This window comes from Meles meles, chromosome 7 (assembly GCF_922984935.1).
Source record: "Meles meles chromosome 7, mMelMel3.1 paternal haplotype, whole genome shotgun sequence".
In the NCBI taxonomy this organism is placed as follows: domain Eukaryota; kingdom Metazoa; phylum Chordata; class Mammalia; order Carnivora; family Mustelidae; genus Meles; species Meles meles.
Window position 1 is genome coordinate 90,316,469 of NC_060072.1, and position 20,354 is coordinate 90,336,822.

At 46.2% G+C, this 20,354-nt stretch overlaps 2 protein-coding genes across 8 annotated transcripts in view; one reads left to right on the plus strand and one right to left on the minus strand.

Moving 5' to 3' along the window:
- The window catches only part of CSAD (cysteine sulfinic acid decarboxylase), a 26,818-nt gene extending 15,658 nt beyond the window's left edge, over positions 1-11,160 (minus strand). Inside the window, exon 1 of one of the 3 annotated variants that reach the window (XM_046010704.1) lies at positions 10,826-11,160. The gene's annotated coding sequence lies outside the window, so the exon portion shown is untranslated. The other 2 variants (XM_046010703.1, XM_046010705.1) reach the window with 2 other exon arrangements.
- On the plus strand, positions 10,450-19,932 carry ZNF740 (zinc finger protein 740). Of its 5 annotated transcripts, none has more exons than XM_046010709.1 (7): positions 10,450-10,586; positions 11,439-11,749; positions 14,106-14,287; positions 14,635-14,724; positions 15,180-15,303; positions 15,646-15,764; positions 16,658-19,932. In XM_046010709.1, exons 3-7 carry the CDS (start codon positions 14,204-14,206, stop codon positions 16,745-16,747), a joined length of 507 nt encoding a protein of 168 aa, XP_045866665.1. In that variant the 5' UTR covers positions 10,450-10,586; positions 11,439-11,749; positions 14,106-14,203; the 3' UTR covers positions 16,748-19,932. The 5 variants fall into 5 exon arrangements, with proteins under 5 accessions (XP_045866665.1, XP_045866662.1, XP_045866664.1 ...); XM_046010706.1 differs by having other exon boundaries at positions 14,138-14,287; XM_046010708.1 differs by lacking the exon at positions 16,658-19,932 and adding an exon at positions 16,275-16,646 and having other exon boundaries at positions 14,138-14,287.
- Positions 19,933-20,354: the final 422 nt, after the last annotated feature.

The following is a 20,354-nucleotide window of genomic DNA, read 5'->3' on the forward strand; positions in this document are numbered from 1 at the left end:
CAAGAAAATCACACAGAAAGATAAAAATATAAAGAGATGGACAAAGAAAAGAACCTTAGAGCAATCCAAAAGGACCAACAGTCAAGTAATACAAGTCTCAGAAATGGAAGGAAAGGAGGAGAAAGAAATCAAAGAAAGCTTTATAGAACAGAAGGACAGATTAAAAGGATCCACTGAAGGACCAATACAAAGACAGATTATAACATTGTCTTAGAACAGCGGAGGATCCAAAGACTTCCAGAGATAAAACAAAACAAACCAACCAAAACTGGGTCATAGACAAAAGACAGAGATTCGGATCAAATCAAACACCTCCAACACAGGAGAGAGATGAAGGGAACCCAAAGGGCCGTAATGAAGGTAATAACCATATTCAAAGGATAACAGCACTCAACTTTTGGTTATCTGCCCTCTGGACCGCACCCCCACAACTCCTCCTCCTCCTCCTCCCTTCCTTCTTTCAATATTTGTTCAGTATCTAGTATGTGCCAAGCACTTTGGCGGCCATTAGAGATATAATAGAGAGCAAAAGACATAGCCCTTGGGGCACCTGGCTGGCTCAGTCGTTGACTTCAAGCCCCACGTTGGGCAGAGTGCTTACTTAATAAAAATTAAACCCCCCCAAAAAAAGGAAGAAAAGGCCATAGCCCTGCCCTCATGAAGCTCGCAGCTAAGCCAGGTCACCGGTGAACCAACTCTCACACAGAGGTGGTTTCATTTGGTTTGCATAGTATGTTGTTGTTGTTAAGTAATCTCTACTCCCAGTGGGGCTCAAACTCATGATCAAGAGTCATGTGCTCTACCAACTGAGCCAGCCAGGCACCCTTATTTTAAAACTTTTTTTTTATAGACTTTATTTATTTATTTGACAGAGAGAGGTCACAAGTAGTCAAAGAGGCAGGCAGAGAGAAAGATGAGGAAGCAGGCTGCCTGCTGAGCAGAGAGCCTGATGTGGGGCTCGATCCCAGGACCCTGGGATCATGACCTGAGCCGAAGGCAGCGGCTTAACCAACTGAGCCACCCAGGCGTCCCTAATCTTTTTTTTTTTTTTTTTAAGATTTTATTTATTTATTTATTTGACAGACGGAGATCACAAGTAGGCAGAGAAGCAGGCAGAGAGAGAGGAGGAAGCAGGCTGCCCACTGAGCAGAGAGCCCGATGCGGGGCTCAATCCCAGGACCCTGGGATCATGACCTGAGCCGAAGGCAGAGGTTTTAACCCACTGAGCCACCCAGGCGCCCCTATATTCTTTATTTAATCAAACAGCTTTATTGAGATGTAATTTAGATACCACAAAACATAACCCTTTAAGCTGTACATTTTCAGTGGTTTTTGGTATAACAGAATTATGCAACGATCATCAGTAATTCCAGGATGTTTTCATCAACTCAAAAAGAAACTCATTAGTGGTCACTCCTTATTCTCCATTTCCAATCCACCCACCCACCCACCCCTGCTTCCAGCCACCACTACCCTATTTTCTGCTTCTACAGATATGCCTATTCTGGACATATCATATAAACAGAAACATACAATATATGATCTTCTTTTGAAGATACGGCTTCTTCTACTGAACATAGTGTTTTCAAGGTTTATCCATGTTTTTAGCATGTATCAGCACTTCATTCCCTTTTAGAGCCAAATAACATCCCATAATATGGATACACCACATTTTATTTAACCATTCACCAACCGATGGACACTCGGGTTGTGTCTACTTTTCGGCTATTGTGAGCGGCAGGCACTGTTACGAACATGAATGTACAAGTTTCTGTGTGGGTCCGTGTTTTCAATTCCCCTGGGTACAGACGCGATAGTGGAACTGCTGCTGGGTCTTACGGTAACTCTATGTTTTGCTTTTTGAGGAAAAGCCAAACTGTCCCCCAAAGAGCCAGTACCATTCTTTATTCCCATCAGTAAGGTGGGAAGGTTCTAATTTCTCCACGTCCTTGCCAGATTTATTGTTACCCTTTTTGTTATAGCCACTTGCATCGGTAATTTTGATGAGGACTGCCGGCATCCACAGAGGGTTGTACCAGTGTATGAAAAAGCGCTTGCCTTCTTAGACTCAGTAGCAGAGTATGCTGTCAAACTTCTGAACCTTTGTGGTTTGAGGAATAAGAAATGGTATCTTAGTATGGTTTTATTTTAGGTGAACACCTGCATCAGACAGTTTTGCTGTGGGAACTAATGGCTTCAAAATCCCACGGGCTTCCCACAAGAGAAGTTTGTCTCTCTTTCCTGGTTTACGTTGGTGGTGTGGCTGGCTACAGCTCTGATTCATGTGCCTTTAGTCCAAGACCTAGGCTGAAGGAACAACCCCTATCTGGGACACAGTGTTCTCCTGGAAGAAGGAAAGGAGCACAAGGTGGAGAGAACCATGCAAGGACTCTTAAAACCTCGGCATAGGGCACATCTGCTCATACCCTGGAGACCCTGGCAAACCCCAGGGCAGCAAGGTAAGGATGTCTGTTCCTCCTGCAGACGGGCACTGCCAAAGTCATGGCAATGGGTGAAGATGTAAACTCTCATCACAAGAGCACTGGACAGAAACCCTTAAAAGTTTGCATTCTGGGGACACCAGGAGGACCCAGTTGGTTAAGCATCTGCCTCTGCCTCAGGTTGATCCTGGGATGGAGCCCTGCATTGGGCTCCCTGCTTGGAGGGAAGCCTGCTTCTCCGTCTCCCTCTGCCTGCCACTTCCCCCTGTTCTTGCTCTCCGTTCTATCAAAGAAATAAATAAATAAAATCTTTTTAAAAATTCTTTTTGCATTGTTTCACCTCAGTCCACGCCAGCCCACCTCACTCATCTGCATTACCTGCCTGGCCCTGGAGATATCCAAGTTGGAACCACTGATCTAACCATTGGTCTAATCACTCCCCTTTTCCCTCAGGGATTTCCTCCTAATTATCCCCTCATTTTTTCAACTCTCCTTCCTACTACCTCTTTCTCACAGCATTTTAAGTTGTTTGAGCTTCTCACATGCTCCCACTCTAGCCACCTCCTCATCACAAGCAACCTTCTTAAAAGAGTCATCTGCACTCCATCTTCGCTTTCCCCCCTCTCGCACTTTCCCCAGCCCACCACCAAGACACCAAGAACTTCCATATTCAATGGACACACATCAGCGTTATCCTAGAAACATTTTATTTCCCTGGCTTCCATAGGATTACCACCAGCCATTTCTTAGATCTGTTTGCACTTTCACCTTCCTCTGCTCGACTTGAAATGCTGGGGCCCCCAGGGCTCTGTCCCAGTGCCTCTTTTACCTGTTGTATTCTGCACTACTCCCTGGACAACTGCTTCTGTTCTTAGGGCTACCTGCTGGCAGCTCCTCCATTCCAGACCTCTCTCCTGAGTCCAGGTCCATGAAGCCAGCTGCCTAATTAAGAAGACTCCTGGGGAGCACCTGGGTGGCTCAGTGGGTTAAAGCTTCTGCCTTTTGCTCAGGTCATGATCCCAGGGTCCTGGAATCGAGCCCCGCATTGGGCTCTCTGCTTGGCAGGGAGCCTGCTTCCTCCTCTCTCTCTCTCTGCCTGCCTCTCTCCCTACTTGTGATCTCTATCTGTCAAATACATAAATAAAATCTTTAAAAAAAAAAAGAAGAAGAAGACTCCTGGGCACTTCATACTCAGTAGGTCCAAAATTAAACTCAATATTGGCCCTCTCAAATCTGCTCTTCTTCTTAGGTTCCCTGGTTTGGTGAATGGCCCCATCTTCTACTGGTTACTCAGACTTAGATTCTGACTGATTCCCTGCCTCCTCATCCTTGACTGATTTTTTTTTTCCATTTTCACTTTGTCTTCAAATATTGTTACATCTTTCTCTCTGTCTCATCCAAAAATATCAGCACAACAGCAAAACCTGAATAAAGCTTCATTTCCCCCCGCCATGGGCTCTGTTGTAAAATTCTTTTCCTTAAAAACACTTTAAAGGGAGAAAGGTAACTCTATAGTGGAGAAACCCAGGGGACACCGCCTTACCCAAGTGATCAAGACAGCATCATTGATAATGGGACAGACTGACATATGGCCCTAATGTGAGGCACTGAGAAGCACTCAACTCACTCCTGTCACATTTCTGCCAAAAATACGTAACCCATATTTAATTGTGAAGAAACAGATATATCTAAAGTGAGAGTCATTCTAGAAAAGAACTAACCGGTTACTTTTCAAAAATATCAATGTCATGAAACTCCAAGAAAGACTGAAGAACTGTTGGGGCACCAGGGTGGCTCAGTCGGTTAAGCCTCTGCCTTTGGCTCAGGTCATGATCCCGGGGTCCTGGGATGGAGCCCCACGTTGGGCTCTCTGCTCAGTGGGGAGCCCTTCCTCCTCTCTCTCTGCCTGCCTTTCTGCCTACTTGTGATGTGGATGAGAAAGGAAAAACCTGCTATGAAGAACATTACTGGAACACTTGGTGGAAGCTGACTATGGATGGTATCATAAATATTAGCGCTCGATCAGTGTTAAATTTCCTTAATTTGATCATTGCATGTAGTTATATAAAGGAATGTTCTTATTCTGAGAAAACATACTGAAACATTTAGTAGAAAAGGAGTATAGTATCTGCAAGTTTCTCTCAGTTCAGAAAAAGACAAACAGGGGCGTCTGGGTGGCTCAGTGGGTTAAGCCGTTGCCTTCCACTCAGGTCAGGATCTCGGGGTCCTAGGATCGAGTCCCGCATCGGGCTCTCTGCTCAGTGGGGAGCCTGCTTTCCTCTCTCTCTGCCTGATTCTCTGCCTACTTGTAATCTCTGTCTGTCAAATAAATAAATAAAATCTTTTAAAAAAGAAAAAGACAAACGCTGTATGTATCTACAGGCATTTTTAGAATAATAGCTTTATTGAGATACGATTCACATACCATAAAGTTCACCCTTTGAAACTGTACAGTTCAGTGGGGTGTTTTTTTTTTTTTTTTTTTTGGATACTCACAAAAGTTGTGCATCATTCACACTATTTAACTCCAGAACATTTTCATCACCCCAAAGAAAAGCCCCATACCTATTTGCAGTCGCTCCCCACGCATTTTTTAAAAGACTGAAAAAGATGGGGAAAGCTTTCAAAATAGTAATTAGGGTTATTCCTGGCTATTGGAATTATAAATTATTTTCATTTTCTTATTTATACACATATACTTTTATAATTTTATATAACTTCATATTACTCACATAGTTAAAATAAAGGTTACTTTTAATCAACAAGAAAAATTAAGGAGGTTAAGGGGCAATAAGAACTCCAAAATATACAAATCACCAGGCTCAAGAATGGCCCTAGGACATCATGTGGTTTCCAACTTTTCAATCCACTATCATCAAAAAGGTCTCACTGGTGACAAATGTAGCCATATACTCCTCATTTCTATGATGCAGCCCAAATGGCTCTCGGAGAGATGTATGGCATCAGCCAGTTCAGAAAACACTGACTCATTATGTATCCCTGGCACTGGCACTACCCAGGAGGAGCGGCGGGGTGGGGGGGGGGGACGGGACTGTGTCTACCCTGTGTGCTCCAGCTTACAGGCCAGTAGGGATGTGGGCAGACGCACTTGCCACAAAGGAGCGGAATGCTCACAAGGAAAGTCAGGACTGGTTAATTCTGTTCTGTTGGCTCATGGCAGCCTTCAAAGAGAAAACATTCAGGACTTAAAGCAATAGAGAGCTGGTGCAGGAAAAGACTCATCGGTAATTATTACAATACTATTTGAATAACTGATAGGGTGGGCCTGAGGGGAGAGCTGTGCCAAAGAAGTTAGGGAAGGTAACACAGGAGGAGGCCTGCGCAGGCAAAAAAGATCAGGGCAGTTGCTCCTTAAAGCACTTTTGGCCAGGCTTACTGTTAGAAAATGATACTGACCTCGGTACTATCTACATGGTCACAAATCCTACAGACTCTATAGCCACATCCATAAAGGCACCAACTCTCCTTATGTGTATAGTGTTTTCTCCCCCTTCTGATTGTAAATTCCTGGGGGTTAAAATCTTATCTTTAAGGAAAGCACTAAAAACAAAAGAGGCACTCCAAAAAATGTTAGTTTTCAATCCACCCTCTCCCCTCTCCCTTCCCCCAAGGTTTTGCACAAAGGTATTCAATGAACATCTGAGTGAATTGACCCACTATTTCCAGGTACTGAAAAATAATGCTGCATTCCACTTATATTTGATTTACAAAGACCAAAAACCTGAATTAATGATATCTTAGAAGATTTGCAAAGGGTTTTTTTTTTCTCTCAAAACCTTCTCATCTGTGACCTCATTTGATCCTCACATTGTGCTGGAAATTAGCCTGAAAGATATTTATTTATTCACCCTGGTTTTCAAGATGAGGACTCTCAGTCTAGAGTATTTTTGTCCAAGATTACACAGGTGACACGAGAACAAGACTAGATCTCTGATTTTCTGAATTCTATGCTAGTACCTCTCCCACTATGTTATCGGTTACTTTTAAGTCAGGCAGTTCTCACTACCTCTCACCATACACAAAAATAAACTGCAGCTAAGATAAAAACATAAGCTGAAAATATAAAACTATAAGAATGTCAAAAGAAACAACGGGGTAATATTTTTATAATCTTGAGGTAGTGTCACAAAAACCCAAAAGCCACAGGCAGACTTGACTACATAAAACCTTCAAAATTCTGTGTAAAGAAAGACACCATTAAAGTGATTAAAGATAACTCATGACTTTACCCCTCCCCCCTTATTTTACCCACTCTGTTTTCCAAAGTGATTTTTGCTCTCCTTGCAATTATTCTTTTCCATGAAAATTTTATTTTATTCTAATTTTTAAAGATTTATTTATTTGAGAGAGAGAGAGAGAGTGCAAGCACAAGTGAGGAGGAAGGGCAGAGGGAGAGGAAGAAGCAGACTTCCCACTGAGCAGGGAACTCAGTGAAAAACCACCAGATTTGATCCCAGGACCCTGGGATTGTGACCTAAGCCGAGGGCAGACGCTTAACCCACTTAGCCACACAAGCACTCTTTTCCATGAAAATCTAAAAATCAGATTTTATTTGTTTATTTAACAGAGAGAGAGACACACAGGAGAGAGGAAACACAAGCAGGGAGAGTGGGAGAGGGAGAAGCAGTCTTCCCACCGAGCAGGGAGCCCGATGTGGGGCCCAATCCCAGGACCCTGGAATCATGACCTGAGCCAAAGGCAGATGCTTAACGACTGAGCCACCCAGACGCCCCCAAAGTCCTATTTTAATTAGAACTTACTTTATTTTTTTTAAGATTTTATTTATCTATTTGACAGAGAGAGAGAGAGATCACAAGTAGGCAGAGCAGAAGGCAGGGTGGGGGGAAGCAGGCTCCCCACCGAGCAGAGAGCCCGATGTGGGGCTTGATCCCAGGACCCTGAGATCATGACCTGAGCCGAAGGCAGAGGCTTAACCCACTGAGCCACCCAGGTACCCCAAAACTTACTTTAATCCACAGCAAAAACTCACGTCTCTCACAAAATTAAGTCTTTCTATTCATACATGCCAGAAACTCTCCATTTAAGCAAAATCTTTTTGTCTTTCACCAAAATAGTCTGATTTTCTTAATATATGGCTTGCAGTTTCCCGTCAAATTTATTTCTAGAACTGTAATATTCTTATTGTGAAAGTATTTACTTCATGGCATTTTTACGGTTGGTGGTTCTTATATTTTATGTGTATAATTTCTGTTTGTTAATCTCCCATCTGGTCATACTGCTGAACTCACTAGTTTTAGTATTTTGTCAGTCAATTCTCTTTCTTGATGAATGTTATCATATGAAAATAGTGAGACTTTTCAGTGGCCAAGAACTCCAATACAATATTAGCTTTGATGGTAAACATTCCTGTCTCATTCCTATTTTTGATAGGAATGCTTCAAATAATTTCCTGTAAAACATAATTTGCTCGGGGAGAGGGGAAACTGAAAAATAAAGGAAAAATGAAGAGAAAGTATTTTAAACAATATGACAAATAAAAAGTTAATATAACTTAGAGAAGATGCAATAGAAGTTGCTCCACTCCACTATTGGTGATGTAAATTTAAATGATGAAATCACTACTTTTCTTCTTTTTTTTTTTAAGATTTCATTTATTTATTTGACACAGAGACAGAGATCACAAGTAGGTAGAGAAGCAGGCAGAGAGAGGTGGGGAAGCAGGCTCCCCGAGTAGGGAGCCCAATGTGGGGCTGGATCCCAGGACACTGAGATCATCACCTGAGCCGAAGGCAGAGGCTTAACCCACTGAGCCACCCAGGTAACCCAACTATTTTTCATCTATCAAATTGGCAACCACACTAAAAATTCATAGTATCCAGTATTGCTATGCTATAGGAAATGGGGACATTCATACATGGTTCTGAGTGAGCATGTAAATTGTTACAAACTGAAATTCAATTTCACAGAATTGATTGAAATTTAAAACACACAGGGGCCCTTGCTCAGGTCAATTTCCCAAGGTTCTGGGATCAAGCCCCACATGGCTTTTCCCTCTCTTTCCGCCACTCTGCCTGCTTGTGCTGTCTCTCAATAAATAAAATCTTTTAAAAAATGTGTTAAATGCACATACTCTATCTACAAATCTATAAGTGCAAAAGGATTAATTGTATGAAGATGTTCTTTTTTTTTTTAGATTTTATTTATTTATTTGACAGACAGAGATCACAAGAAGGCAACGAGGCAGGCAGAGAGAGAGAGGGAGAAGCAGGCTCCCCGCTGAGCAGAGAGCCCGATGTGGGGCTTGATTCCAGGACCCTGGGATCATGACCTGAGCGGAAGGCAGAGGCTTTAACCCACTGAGCCACCCAGGTGCCCCTATGAAGATGTTCTTTATGGCACTGTATATAAAATAAATAACGGAACTAACCTAAATGTCCATCAGGATGAGTCTAGACAAATCAAAGCACAAATATAAGTTAGAATATTATGCAACAGTTGTTAAAATGTTAAAGAACTTAGATATCTACAATGTTAACACAGTGTCCAGCACTGTAAGTGCTCAATAAATATACTCTGGATGAAAAAAAAATTGTATGAACATAGAAAAAAACCTGGAATTGTATTTGCCAAATGGATAAAAGTGACTATCTTCAGAGCACAGGATAGTAGAAAACAGACATTTAACATTTTTGCCTTTTCTTCTTATGTGTGTGTGGACTTGTCAAATTAAGTATGAGTGAATTTTTTTTTTTTTTTAAGACTTCTTTCTGGGGCCCCTGGGTGGCTCAGTGGGCTAAAGCCTCTGCCTTCGGCTCAGGTCCTGATCTCAGGGTCCTGGGATCAAACCCCGCATCCTGCTCTCTGCTCAGTGGGGAGCCTGCTTCTCTTCCTCTCTCTCTGCCTACTTGTGATCTCTGTCAAATAAATAAAAATCTTTAAAAAAAAAAAAAAGGTTCTTTCTGATGACATTTCTCTATTTTTTATCTCAATTTTATCATGAGTCTAAGCACAAAGATTTGCTGTCAGTCTCAAAACATGAAGTGCTCAAGGAAATGAAGCCCGTGTACAAAGAGTAGTTGGGAATTCCTTTCTTCCATAAATAATTATTTTTCTTTTGGCATCTCAATTAATTCTCCTAAACTCACATCCTGGCAGCACCTACAGCAGAAGATGAGATTAAAAATGGATTGACATTTCCTTCCACTAAGAACACTTGGCATAGTCCATCTTTAGCGGGACCTCTCCCTAATAGCTCAAGCTGGGAGATTCTAAAGAAAAGCTCAAGTTTCCATCTTCTTAACGCCAGACCAAGGGCCACTCTCTATGGCTTAGTCTCCAATGAAATAACAGTCTTCTACCGAGGGGAGTCCTATGGCTTCTTTCAGGCGAGGAGGCCAATGTTAGACACTGGAAGGTCTGAAATATAGGGGTAAGCGGTATAAGTTAACAGACTGGCCTCGGGACACGCCCAGATTGAGTGTACACGGCCAAAGCATGCAAAGAAAATTAACTGGGACTGGGCGGCCCCAGAATCTTCAGAGCTGGGTCTGATAGAAAACTCAGTTAAAGAGGACCTTCGCTGAGTTACGTGAAAAGGCTGGGTACGAACTATTCAGGCTCTACTTGGGGCTGCAGGCTCAGATGCGACAGGGAGAACGTACGCGAGTAAGAGAAACTGACGGCGTTTTTTCAAGGCGCCTCAAGCAGCCCACTTAGCAAAACCTATCCAGAGAACCCAATGCACGTCACTTCACAGTCTTCTTTCCTGCCCTCAGCCAAGATGGCCGCCGGGGCGCGCCCTATCAAGGCGCACGCGTCGTACCGCCGGCCCGCCCCCTTCCCGTCCTTCCGCGCGCCGGTACCGCCCACTCACCAGCTGCACAACCACCCCCCCCCCCCCGACCCTCCCAGCGTCCTCAGCCTCACCCCCTTTCTGGCTGCTCCCGCCGGTCCAGGCTCCGAGCCCGGAAGTGGATATTGCGGCTCGGCTGAGAGGACGAGGAGGAGGGGGAAGTGCTTCCGGGGAAACGGGCCCCGGGTTGGTGTTTGTAAACTTGCCTCGGTCCCGGCAGGGCAGCGGCGACCACGGGGCTGGCACGGTGTGCTGGGGCCTGGAGGAGGCGCCGCGCGGTCGCGGAGACCGCGGGAGGCCGCGCCTGGCAGGTAGGAGGACGCCTCAGGGAGCGCAGCGTCGTCCTGGCAGGCGGCAGCGCCTCAGCAGCTCACAGGCCGTGGGGCGCCGCACGGGAAGGGGGAGGGGAAGGGAGGAGGGGCGCGTGGCGAAGGGAGGGGGCTCGTCGGGGAGAGGAAGGGGCCGCGCGCGCGCGCGCGCGTACACACGCCGCTCGTTCGGCCGGGCGGAGAGGGGCTTGCTTGGCGGGGACGCGGGCGCGAGCACGCACCTCGCGCGCTTCTCGGCGCTCTCCTCCGCGCTCTCCTCCGGCTCGGTGCGGCGGGGCGCTGCGGCTTGCTGGCTGGCTGGAGGAGGAGGAGGAGGGAGGGAACACGGAGCGCCGGCCTCCGCCTGCCTGCCTTCTTCCGCAGCGAGTTTCCGTACCTTCGGGCGGACTCGGAGAACGTGCACGTGTGGGCCGGCCTGGCGCACACTGCCAGTCCGGTTGCTGCCTTGCTACTCAGACGTCCAGCGATAGCCTCTGAGCTTTTCTCCACCCCATTTCTGGCCTCCTTAACAGAGTGCGAGCTTCGCGGCCCGGCCCACTCGGCACAAAAGCCCCGAAGGGCCTCCGCCCCCTTCTTCTCTTCGTGAGATGGCAAATCCAAACAGTCGGCCTATTGCAGTTCTTCCATGAGAGGCCCCAGTTACTTTTACTCCTGTTGGCAGCTCGTCTTTGCCCTGGAGGCCAGTTTCTTCTGACCTAGAAAGAAAACTGCTTAACTAATGTCCTCTTTCTGAGGTTCACAGAGAGCAGCCACAAAAAAAAAGTCCAGCCTGCTGCAGGTCCTATGGCCTGAGAATGTTGCACCTAACAGCCCCATCTCCTTTTCTGGTTTCAGGTTTCTGAAACAGATCGTGAACTTCAACGAGAGGATTCAGTTGGAAAACCAAGACTGGCAGACTTCTTCAGATCATAGGCAGGAGCCAGGCTGAGTCCAGGGATTCTTGGAACATCTATTTTCCCTTTGGAGGACACTAAGTTCTGTTTGAAGACAAAGGCAGTTCAATATGGCAGCAGGACTGAAAGGACACGAAGGAGTTGTTACCGTGATTTGGTGACAGTTCTTCAAACAACAGTGTCTTAGGAAAGGTGGATCAAGAAACTCCTGAACTTTTGGGTTGCATTAAGTGAGAAATCAGCATGGCTCAGGTAAAAAGCTATAGAATCCTCCTCCTTCAAGATCACTGGGAAGCGTGTTTGCAGTTTCACTCTTGAATGCTGCCTTAGTCAACATATTGACCAACCCAGTGAGCCAAGCTCTGTATTAAGCACCAGGGGGAGATCTAGAGGAAGGAAAGGAGACAGGCCACAGCCCCTGCCTTCAGGGAGCTTCCAGTCAAATGAAGGAGGTAGGCCATTTTGCATCACAGGCACTGATGGGACATTTGCAAAACAACTACTCAGTTTACACTTGGTACATTAAGTGCTGAGTGGCATGAGGGAGTGAAGAGTCTTGTGAATGCTTCATTTGTTGTTGTTTTTTTCAACAGGAATTAATTGAACTCCTCTTACATGCAAGGGCATTATGCTGGGGATACAAAGATGAATAAGATTATCCCCATCCCCAGCAAGCTTCCAGGATAGTGGGGGGGGGGGGGGTGGAGAGAAAATCTTTTATTTATCTTTATGTACATAATACCTTGCATAGTGGTTGATTAGCAGCAGAGACTCAATAAAACTTGATTGAAGGAACGTGCAATAATAGAGGTATGTACGTGGCAGAGGAGAGAAGGGTACCTCTGCTTGGATGAACAAAAGCAGATGAAGTTTGAAGAATACATAGGATTTTCCTAGAGGAACAAGCAGACAGGGCCTTCAGACAAGGAGAACTGGATGGGCAGAGGCTTAGAGGCATAGGAGAATGTGATGAGGTTAGGAGTACTGCAGATAGTTTGCTAGTTAAGGAGGAAAGGACTTAAATGGGTTAGGGGGACAGGGTAGGTAATGATAGAGGGAAAAGTTAGGGTAAGGGAGTTGTTTCCTAGAGATGTAAGAGTATAACCCAAGGGCCTTTTATGCCTCGCTAAGGAATCAGACTTTATTCTGTAGGGAATGGGAGCTCTCTGAAGAACATTAAGTAGCAGAGTAGTGTCAGATCAGTGTATTTAGAAGGTAATTGTCATTGTGAGGGGACAGGATTGGATTGGAGAGACAGGATGATCTGTTAAATTGCTGTAAGTGTGGATAGCAAAGCTATGTGCAGGCATCCCTGGAGCTTCTCCCAGCTTTCTTCCAGGGACCCTCCCCTACCAGTCTCACCAGGACAGCAGTCTGATTATAGTATAATTGGCTTTCTTCCAGCTGCATGCATAGCTTCCTCCTTTCCATGCAGATTAGGAGCCCTTTGGTTTCTTCTTCCTTTGTTTGCAACCCCCTTCACAGCATCATGTTCACTCTTGTTCTGAGAAACTGCCTTTCGCTAATCACTAACTTTGTATTGGGTACTGCTATGTATTTGTATCGTAGTTTTATTCTCGTCAGCCCTGTGAGAGTAGATACTCTTCGTAAACATTTTGCATTTAAGGAAACTGAGGCCTGAAGAGGTAGAGTAATTTGCCCAAGATCATGCAGTGCAAACAGCAGATCTGAACTTTCCACCTCTAAACCTTTCAATGTCCAAAGTCCTTGAAGGAGAGAGGAAAGAAGGGGTCCCAGGTTATACTAAAAGGGACTTTTTTTTAAGAGAGTATTTTTAAAAGGAATTTTTAAAATAAATGACTTGTGGAAGTTTGCTGATGAACTATTTCTTTGAAGTGTTTCTTAAATGTTTTTTCAGTAAGAAAAATACATCTTTTAAAAAAAAAAAAAATACATCTTCTAGTGCTAGCCCAACATAGTTTGAAGAATATAGCCATGAAAAGAGAAAATTTTTTAAATCATTCCTTATTTGAGTAGTTTTTAAACTATACATAGAGTAAAGAATGTGAAAACATATGGATTTGCACACAAATAAATGGCCTTGGAGGTCAAGAGAAAGTGATACTCAATCCTAAAATCCTTACAAGTGATTTAATTTTTAGACCTGTTAAAATTGACAACACCTCGGGAATTTAAAATCTGAAGGGAGAAATAACCTAGTTTGCGGATAAGCATGTTTGTGGGACCTTAAATAATATATATTTGGCACCAGTGATGTCTGCCGATCAAGCTTCTGTTGAGAGAGGAAGAGGAGGAAAGTCTGCTAGAAATCTCCCATTTCAGTGGATCAGCAGGGCAGACCCTCATGCCCATTCACAAGGTCAAGTACCTGGTAACATGTCCTAGCACACTGCTAATGACAAAAGTGTTAGTAATACTTGGTTATTCACTTGATTGGTATTTAAATGCTGAATAATAACAAGTAACTTGTTCTTGGTGAGGTGAGTTAGGGAGTACTCTTGAAGGAAGCAGAGTTTCTCGCAGTAGAGAGGGACACTCCCTAGAGAAGCAGTTTGTTTGTGGCTGGGTGTGAAAGGTAGTTGTACAGAAGATGGCAGCCTGTTTTTGTCCTGCCCTGCCCTGCCAGGTGACCTGACACCTCATCTCCTTTCAACTTAGGCAAGTCTCCTGGCTTGTGAAGGCCTAGCAGGTGTGAGTTTGGTTCCCACTGCAGCCAGCAAGAAGATGATGCTGAGCCAGATTGCCAGCAAGCAGGCCGAGAATGGAGAGCGGGCAGGTAGCCCTGATGTGCTGAGGTGCTCAAGTCAGGTACAGCGTTTGAGTCCATTGTGGCACCTGGGGGTCGGGTGGCCCAAGCTCTCTGCCAGGAGATGTCAAGCTTTGATTCCTCAGTGTGTCTATTTAGGGAAGTGGGGAAAAGGGATCCAGCTGGGGAATGAGTGAATGTGGGTATTTTAGAGAGCTAAGGAAGGGCTTTTCTTTACCTATAACCCCTTAACACCATAGTACTTGGAGAGGAAATGGATGAGTACCCTCTCTAAACCTTTGGGGCAGGTGGTTACTGTTATTTAGAAGTTGTCTGCAAGCACAGCATTTGGTTTCCTGTCTTGTGTAGGGAGATAGACTGTGAGTTTAGCTTTGATTTATTTTAAAAGGGCCACCGAAAAGACAGCGATAAGTCCCGGAGTCGCAAAGATGATGACAGCTTGGCTGAGGCCTCTCATTCAAAGAAGACTGTTAAAAAGGCAGGTAATGGGGTAATCCCCAAACTGGTATCATTTGGTAATGGGATAATCCTTTTCTTTTCATCTGTGGTTCAACCAGGAGTTTTCCCTAGATGTTTTGGTCACTCATAGCCAGTGAATGTGTCACTCTGATTTCCTCCATAGACCATTTTGGTCTTTGATCTCTGCCCTCTCCGGAACATCCTTGGTAAAGGAAGGAGGACCAGGGAGGCATGGGATCCTGTACGCAGGTAGACCTCCCTCAGGTCGCATTCAGAGGTGTTAGATTTGATGGGGCATACAGCTTACCCATACCCATCTCTTTCCTCAGAGGGTCTCTTAAATCTAGGGAATGAGGGAGATGACAACATCAGAAAGATTACTTTGTCCAGCAACTGGAAATTGACCCAGGGTAGAATGGGGACAAAAAGGAGGCTGAGAGATAGCCTTATGACATGCCTGATTGTTGCCCCTAGGTGGTGGTAGTGGAACAAAATGGTTCTTTTCAAGTAAAGATTCCCAAAAATTTTATTTGTGAACACTGCTTTGGAGCCTTTAGGAGCAGTTACCACCTCAAGAGGCACATCCTTATTCATACTGGTAAGTCTTTTGCTCATATTCAGTAGTCTGTAGTTGTGTGTGTGTGTGTGTGTGTGTGTGTGTGTGTTGTGTGTGTGTGTGTGTTGTGTGTGTGTGTGTGTGTGTGTAGCTCTTGTTGGGTTTGCTTTAGAGGCCAAGTATTAGAAATAGAGGAAGAAGATAAGTGAATTAGAGAAATTTGTGGCTCTGTATCTAGTGTCACTGAGACCAACGGCTTTGGGGACCCTTCCTCATTAGGTATCTGTACATGGCTAAAAATTAAAAATTTCTGGGAAAATACCTGGAATGAAGTCCCTGCCTTGTGTACCTCCTGATACCAACTTCTCTCTCCATGTGGGCCAGGTGAGAAGCCATTTGAGTGTGATATATGTGATATGCGCTTCATCCAGAAGTACCACCTGGAGCGTCACAAGCGTGTGCACAGTGGTGAAAAGCCCTACCAGTGTGAACGGTGTCATCAGGTAAGCTCACGTGTCCTCCGCCCACCCCGCACAACAAACTTTTCCTTCACGAAGAAGCAGGGCCCGCCCCCATCCCCTACCTGACAAGGGGCCCCATGGAATTCTAGCCATGATAGAGTTAGTGTGTCCGGGTGAGGTGTATCTCTCTGGGCTTGTGCAGCTGTCTATGGGGAGGGGCCATGAGAATAATTGTATTAACAATAGCATTTCTCATGTACTTATTTCTGTGCAAGGTACTGTGAGAGCCTGTTTAACATAGATTATCTTTTTAATCCTCATGTTAATTCCATGAAGACCTGTGTTGTCATCATTTCACATGTGGGGAAATTGAGATTCAAAGAGGTTAAGTTTCTTAAAGTCACAGCAGATTGAGGGCAGAGGCAGGATTCAGTCAAACTCAGAGCTGGTGCACCTGGAAGAAAGACCATCTCTGCCCGGGGGACGGGGGTCAGTGTCTGATCTGATGAGAATGTTTGGTCCACCCTCTTACACTGAATCTCAAAACACTAGGATGGAAGCTCCATGAGGCAGAGATTTTGCCCCTCTGGTTCACCATTCTATCCTCAGCCCCAAGAACTGTACCTGCCTTGAGACAGACAATAAATATTGGATGAATGACACAGCCCTTCTGTGAGTAGGTACTTTAGCCCGGTTACAGATGAGTGTCCAGACTGAGTGCTATTAGATACCATGTCCAAGGTTACACAGCTGCTGAGTGCTAGAGCCAGGGCTCCCGACTTCAGAGCCTGTGCTCTTAACTGCTGTGTGCTCCTGCCATCTGTGTACTTGCTCAGGGCATGTGGAACCGAATGCCTGCCTCCCGCGTGGGGACGGCAGAGCTATCCAAAGGTTGCTGAGGTTCTCTCAACACTTAATCCTTCCTTTCTTCTCAGTGTTTTTCTCGGACAGATCGATTACTCAGACACAAACGGATGTGCCAAGGGTGCCAGTCCAAGACTTCCGACGGGCAGTTTTCTCTATAGGCGCAAGGGGCCCTGGGTGGTGGGAGTGATCAGAAGAATTTACCGAAGAGCGCACCCCCTCTGGTCTGATGGTCCCACCACCACCCCGTCTGTACCTGTCCCCCTCCTGGAGGAGTTGACCCAGGAGACCAGAAGAGTGCATCAGGGGACAGCGGCCTCAGAGCTTCAGCTCTGTAAATAATCTTGAGACTATGAGTATCTCGGGGAAGTTCCTACAGCATTCCTGGGTAGGGAAGCTAGTCCCTGGACCCTTGGCTGAGGTTATAGGTGGGGACTGAAGGTACAGGACCAAGACTGGTGTGGCTCCCACAACCTTGGACTCCAGCTGGCAGCTGAAATGGAAAGGTTTGGGGAGAGGGATTTGTTTGTTTGTTCTGTTCTTGTTTTTGTTTATCCAAAAGCAATTTTAGCAGCTACACTGTGGATACAGGTAACATGGAGGCATAGAGCCCTGGTCAAAGCAGGGACTATGGCTGGTCCAGCCCTCCCCAAAATTGAGTTTTTAGATGCAGTTGATCCTCAGTGTTCCACAGCCCGCATCTCACCTTCTGTTTGAAGGAGAGTAGGATCAGGGATGGCAGCTGAGTTTACCTTGGTCTCCGTATACACTGTAAGGACAGAAGGAAGAATGGCGGGAGGAGCAGATAAGGGCTGGGTCCAACTAGAGTGGGCAGGTACCTCTTTCTTCCTCCAGGGAAGAGCAAGAGCTGTGCCCACAGCTGTTGCATTGGCCCAGGCCACCCTGGTACCTGATGGGGTCAGCTCAAGTGCCTTGTGGAGGGAACATGGGTGAGAGCGGCCCACAGAGCCCTTCCATGCCCTCTTTGGGCACTCGATCTTGGAGATAGTGTGTGGCTACCTCGCTGCCGTTGACTCCTGAGCCAGACAGAGGTGTTCAGCAGGTAGTCATGGTTATCAAAGGGGGCTCTCTCTCCTTGTGCCCTCTTGGAACAACCCGAAGCTAGTCCCAAGTTCAGCAACAACTGTTCAAGAAACAGAGGAGTTTGGTGTCCCCTGACATGACGGTTGAGCAGTGTGAGCTGCTCTCCCTGCCCAAGTCCTATCACTGTATTCAGGGAGAGGAGATAGGGGTGTGGCCTTTGGTCCCAAAGAATAAGATCTTCACTTCCTTCTTAATGGCCATCCCTACCCAACAAAGAATTGGGGGAGGAGGGTGCTGCAGAGAAAGGACTGAGGAAGAAATCTATTGTAGGTTTTATTCTTAATCATATTCTTTGCTCTTCTCTGCTCCAACAACACCACCCTACCCACCCTCAAAAAAGTGATCAGGGGTGTGTGTGTGTGCGTGTGAATGTGTTCATTCAAGTGTGTGCTTGCGTTTGTATGCTTGGAGATGGCATATTATTGAGCCAAACCCTTCTCTGGCCCTCAACTCAGGGGAGGATGAGCATGAAACAGCCCCCATCACCACCACCAAATCTGAGGGTTCTTGAGGTCCCAGCAGGAGCTGAGGAACTTGATTTAGGGGAGTGAAGGGCTTTGTTTGGAGGGGTTTTTTTTTTTGGATTGATTCAACAGGCTGGTTAGGGTGTTAATCCAAGCCATAGCTTGTAAACATGAATTTTTTAAAGTGAAATAAAAAACTCTGCTATGGAAGGTCCTGGGATTTGGTTGACCCCCCACTGTGGCCTGCCCTGACCTGTAGAGGGAGTAATCATGGAATAATCATGGAGGCTTGGTGAACCTGACCACGCTGTCAGTGGGGCTCTAAGATGGCAACTCCAGGCAGTGTGACTTCATTTCCTAGAAAATGTAGGAAACAGCAGCAGAAAGCTCCTGGCTGTTACCTGAGGTGGGGGGAGGGGCTCTATACCTCGAAATGTGAGGATTTCAGGGAAAGAGAAAGGTATGGCACCCTTCAGATTTTCCCTGACGGCACCTGAGATCCTTTGGAAGAGACACTGGGGAATGTGTTTGCCGCCTGTGCTCTTCTAGCTTTACGCTGACACTTGCATTTGATACTGTCCAGAACCTAGGCTTCAGTCCTTGAAGCTGCCATGTGGTCCCCGCAAGCTGGGTAGCTTCCCGTATGTGAGCGAGCCCCTTTCCTGTTAGAGGGCTCTGCTGGGGCCGGAATTTATCACTTACCTCTGGGTGTAGATTCTTGGAAGGAGGCAACATTTAGAAAACTTCTCCCAGGAGCACTTTTGAAAATAGGAGGCTTCATTCCCTGCCAGTTGCAGCTAATCTGTTTAGGGGTGGAGTCTGTGTGGAGAGAATCCCTTGAGTGACCTCTCCCCCACATGTGCGGATGTGTGCTTAGGTCCCAGTGTGCCGCGGCCCCCCACAGCTTCAGCCTCCTGCAGGGGTGGGTGAGAGGGAGTTTGTGCACAGGTGTGTAAAGAGCCGTACCAGAAGCACCCCGCCAAGGACTGGGTGTGGGGGCAACTCAGGAGCAGGTGGGAGGTTTAGGTGTCCAGGTTCTGGGGCCAAGGATGTGTGAGGAGAGAGGAGCAAAGAGGAGAAGGGAGTGATTTAGCCTCCCAGAGGGCCCAGAAGCACCACTTGCACCCCAGGGAAAGCACAGATGAAGAGCGCTGCAGAGGCTCCTGGGCCCAAGGCCCAGCCCTCCTCAGCTGATGGGGTCTAGCACTGGACAGATGCCTCAGGTGCGTTTGGAGTGAAGGGAAAGGGAGCTAGGGCAGGCTCTCAGAGACCAGGACATGGAATTTGGGGACCTGGGAAAGAGAGTAGCACCAGTTCTGGGGGGGGGGGGCTTATACTGGGCCCTACCAGCCCTGCCCTTCCCTATACCCCAACTCTTCTCCGTCCACCCCCCAACAGCCTCTTTCATCATTTAGCTACTGATTGTGCCCTATGGCTTGACATTGGAGGGTTAAATGAGACGTGGGGTCCCACCACAACTTCTAACCCTCTCCCCAGACGCTCTTTGCCTCTGCTGCAGTCCTGGGGCTTTTATCTTAACAATCCCTCCAACTCTTCCTCTCTGCCCTCTCCCTCCCTCCCTCCCTCTCTCTCTTTTTTTTTTAATATACTTATTTTGCTATTGGGGGAGGGGAATATCAAATGAACAAGATCACTTTTAAATGGTAGTTTTTATAAGATGTTATAAACTTGTATCTTTTTACCATTAAAGTGCAGTGTATGTTCCTTCGTGATATATTTAGGATATTTAAATAAAAAGAAAATGGGGCTTTTCTACATACTATCTCTTTTTTTGGGAAAGCTTTTTCTTTGGGTCCAAAGTGGTTCTCTCTTTTCCCCCAAAATATAACCAGTCCAAACGTCCAGCATCCTGGAAACCACTGTTTAAAACTCCCTTCCACAGAAGAGCAACAAGTGCAGGTAAAAACAGGATATAACTTCTGGATATAGAGGGGGATGCATGCCAGAACAAAATGAGGCGGGGTACCAACGTGTCTCTGAGTGTGTGTCTGCAGTCCTCCCACATCAGCATTACCTGGGAATTGAGCAGCCCTGCCCCCCTCCTGCCAGGCAGCCGCTTACCAAAGCTCCTGTACCTCGGGTTACAGGCTCTCCCTGCACTCAGGTGGGAGGAAGGAACACGTGTTTTCCTGAGGCTCAGGCTCCACAGCCTGCTCTGGCCTTGGGTAAAGCAAGATGA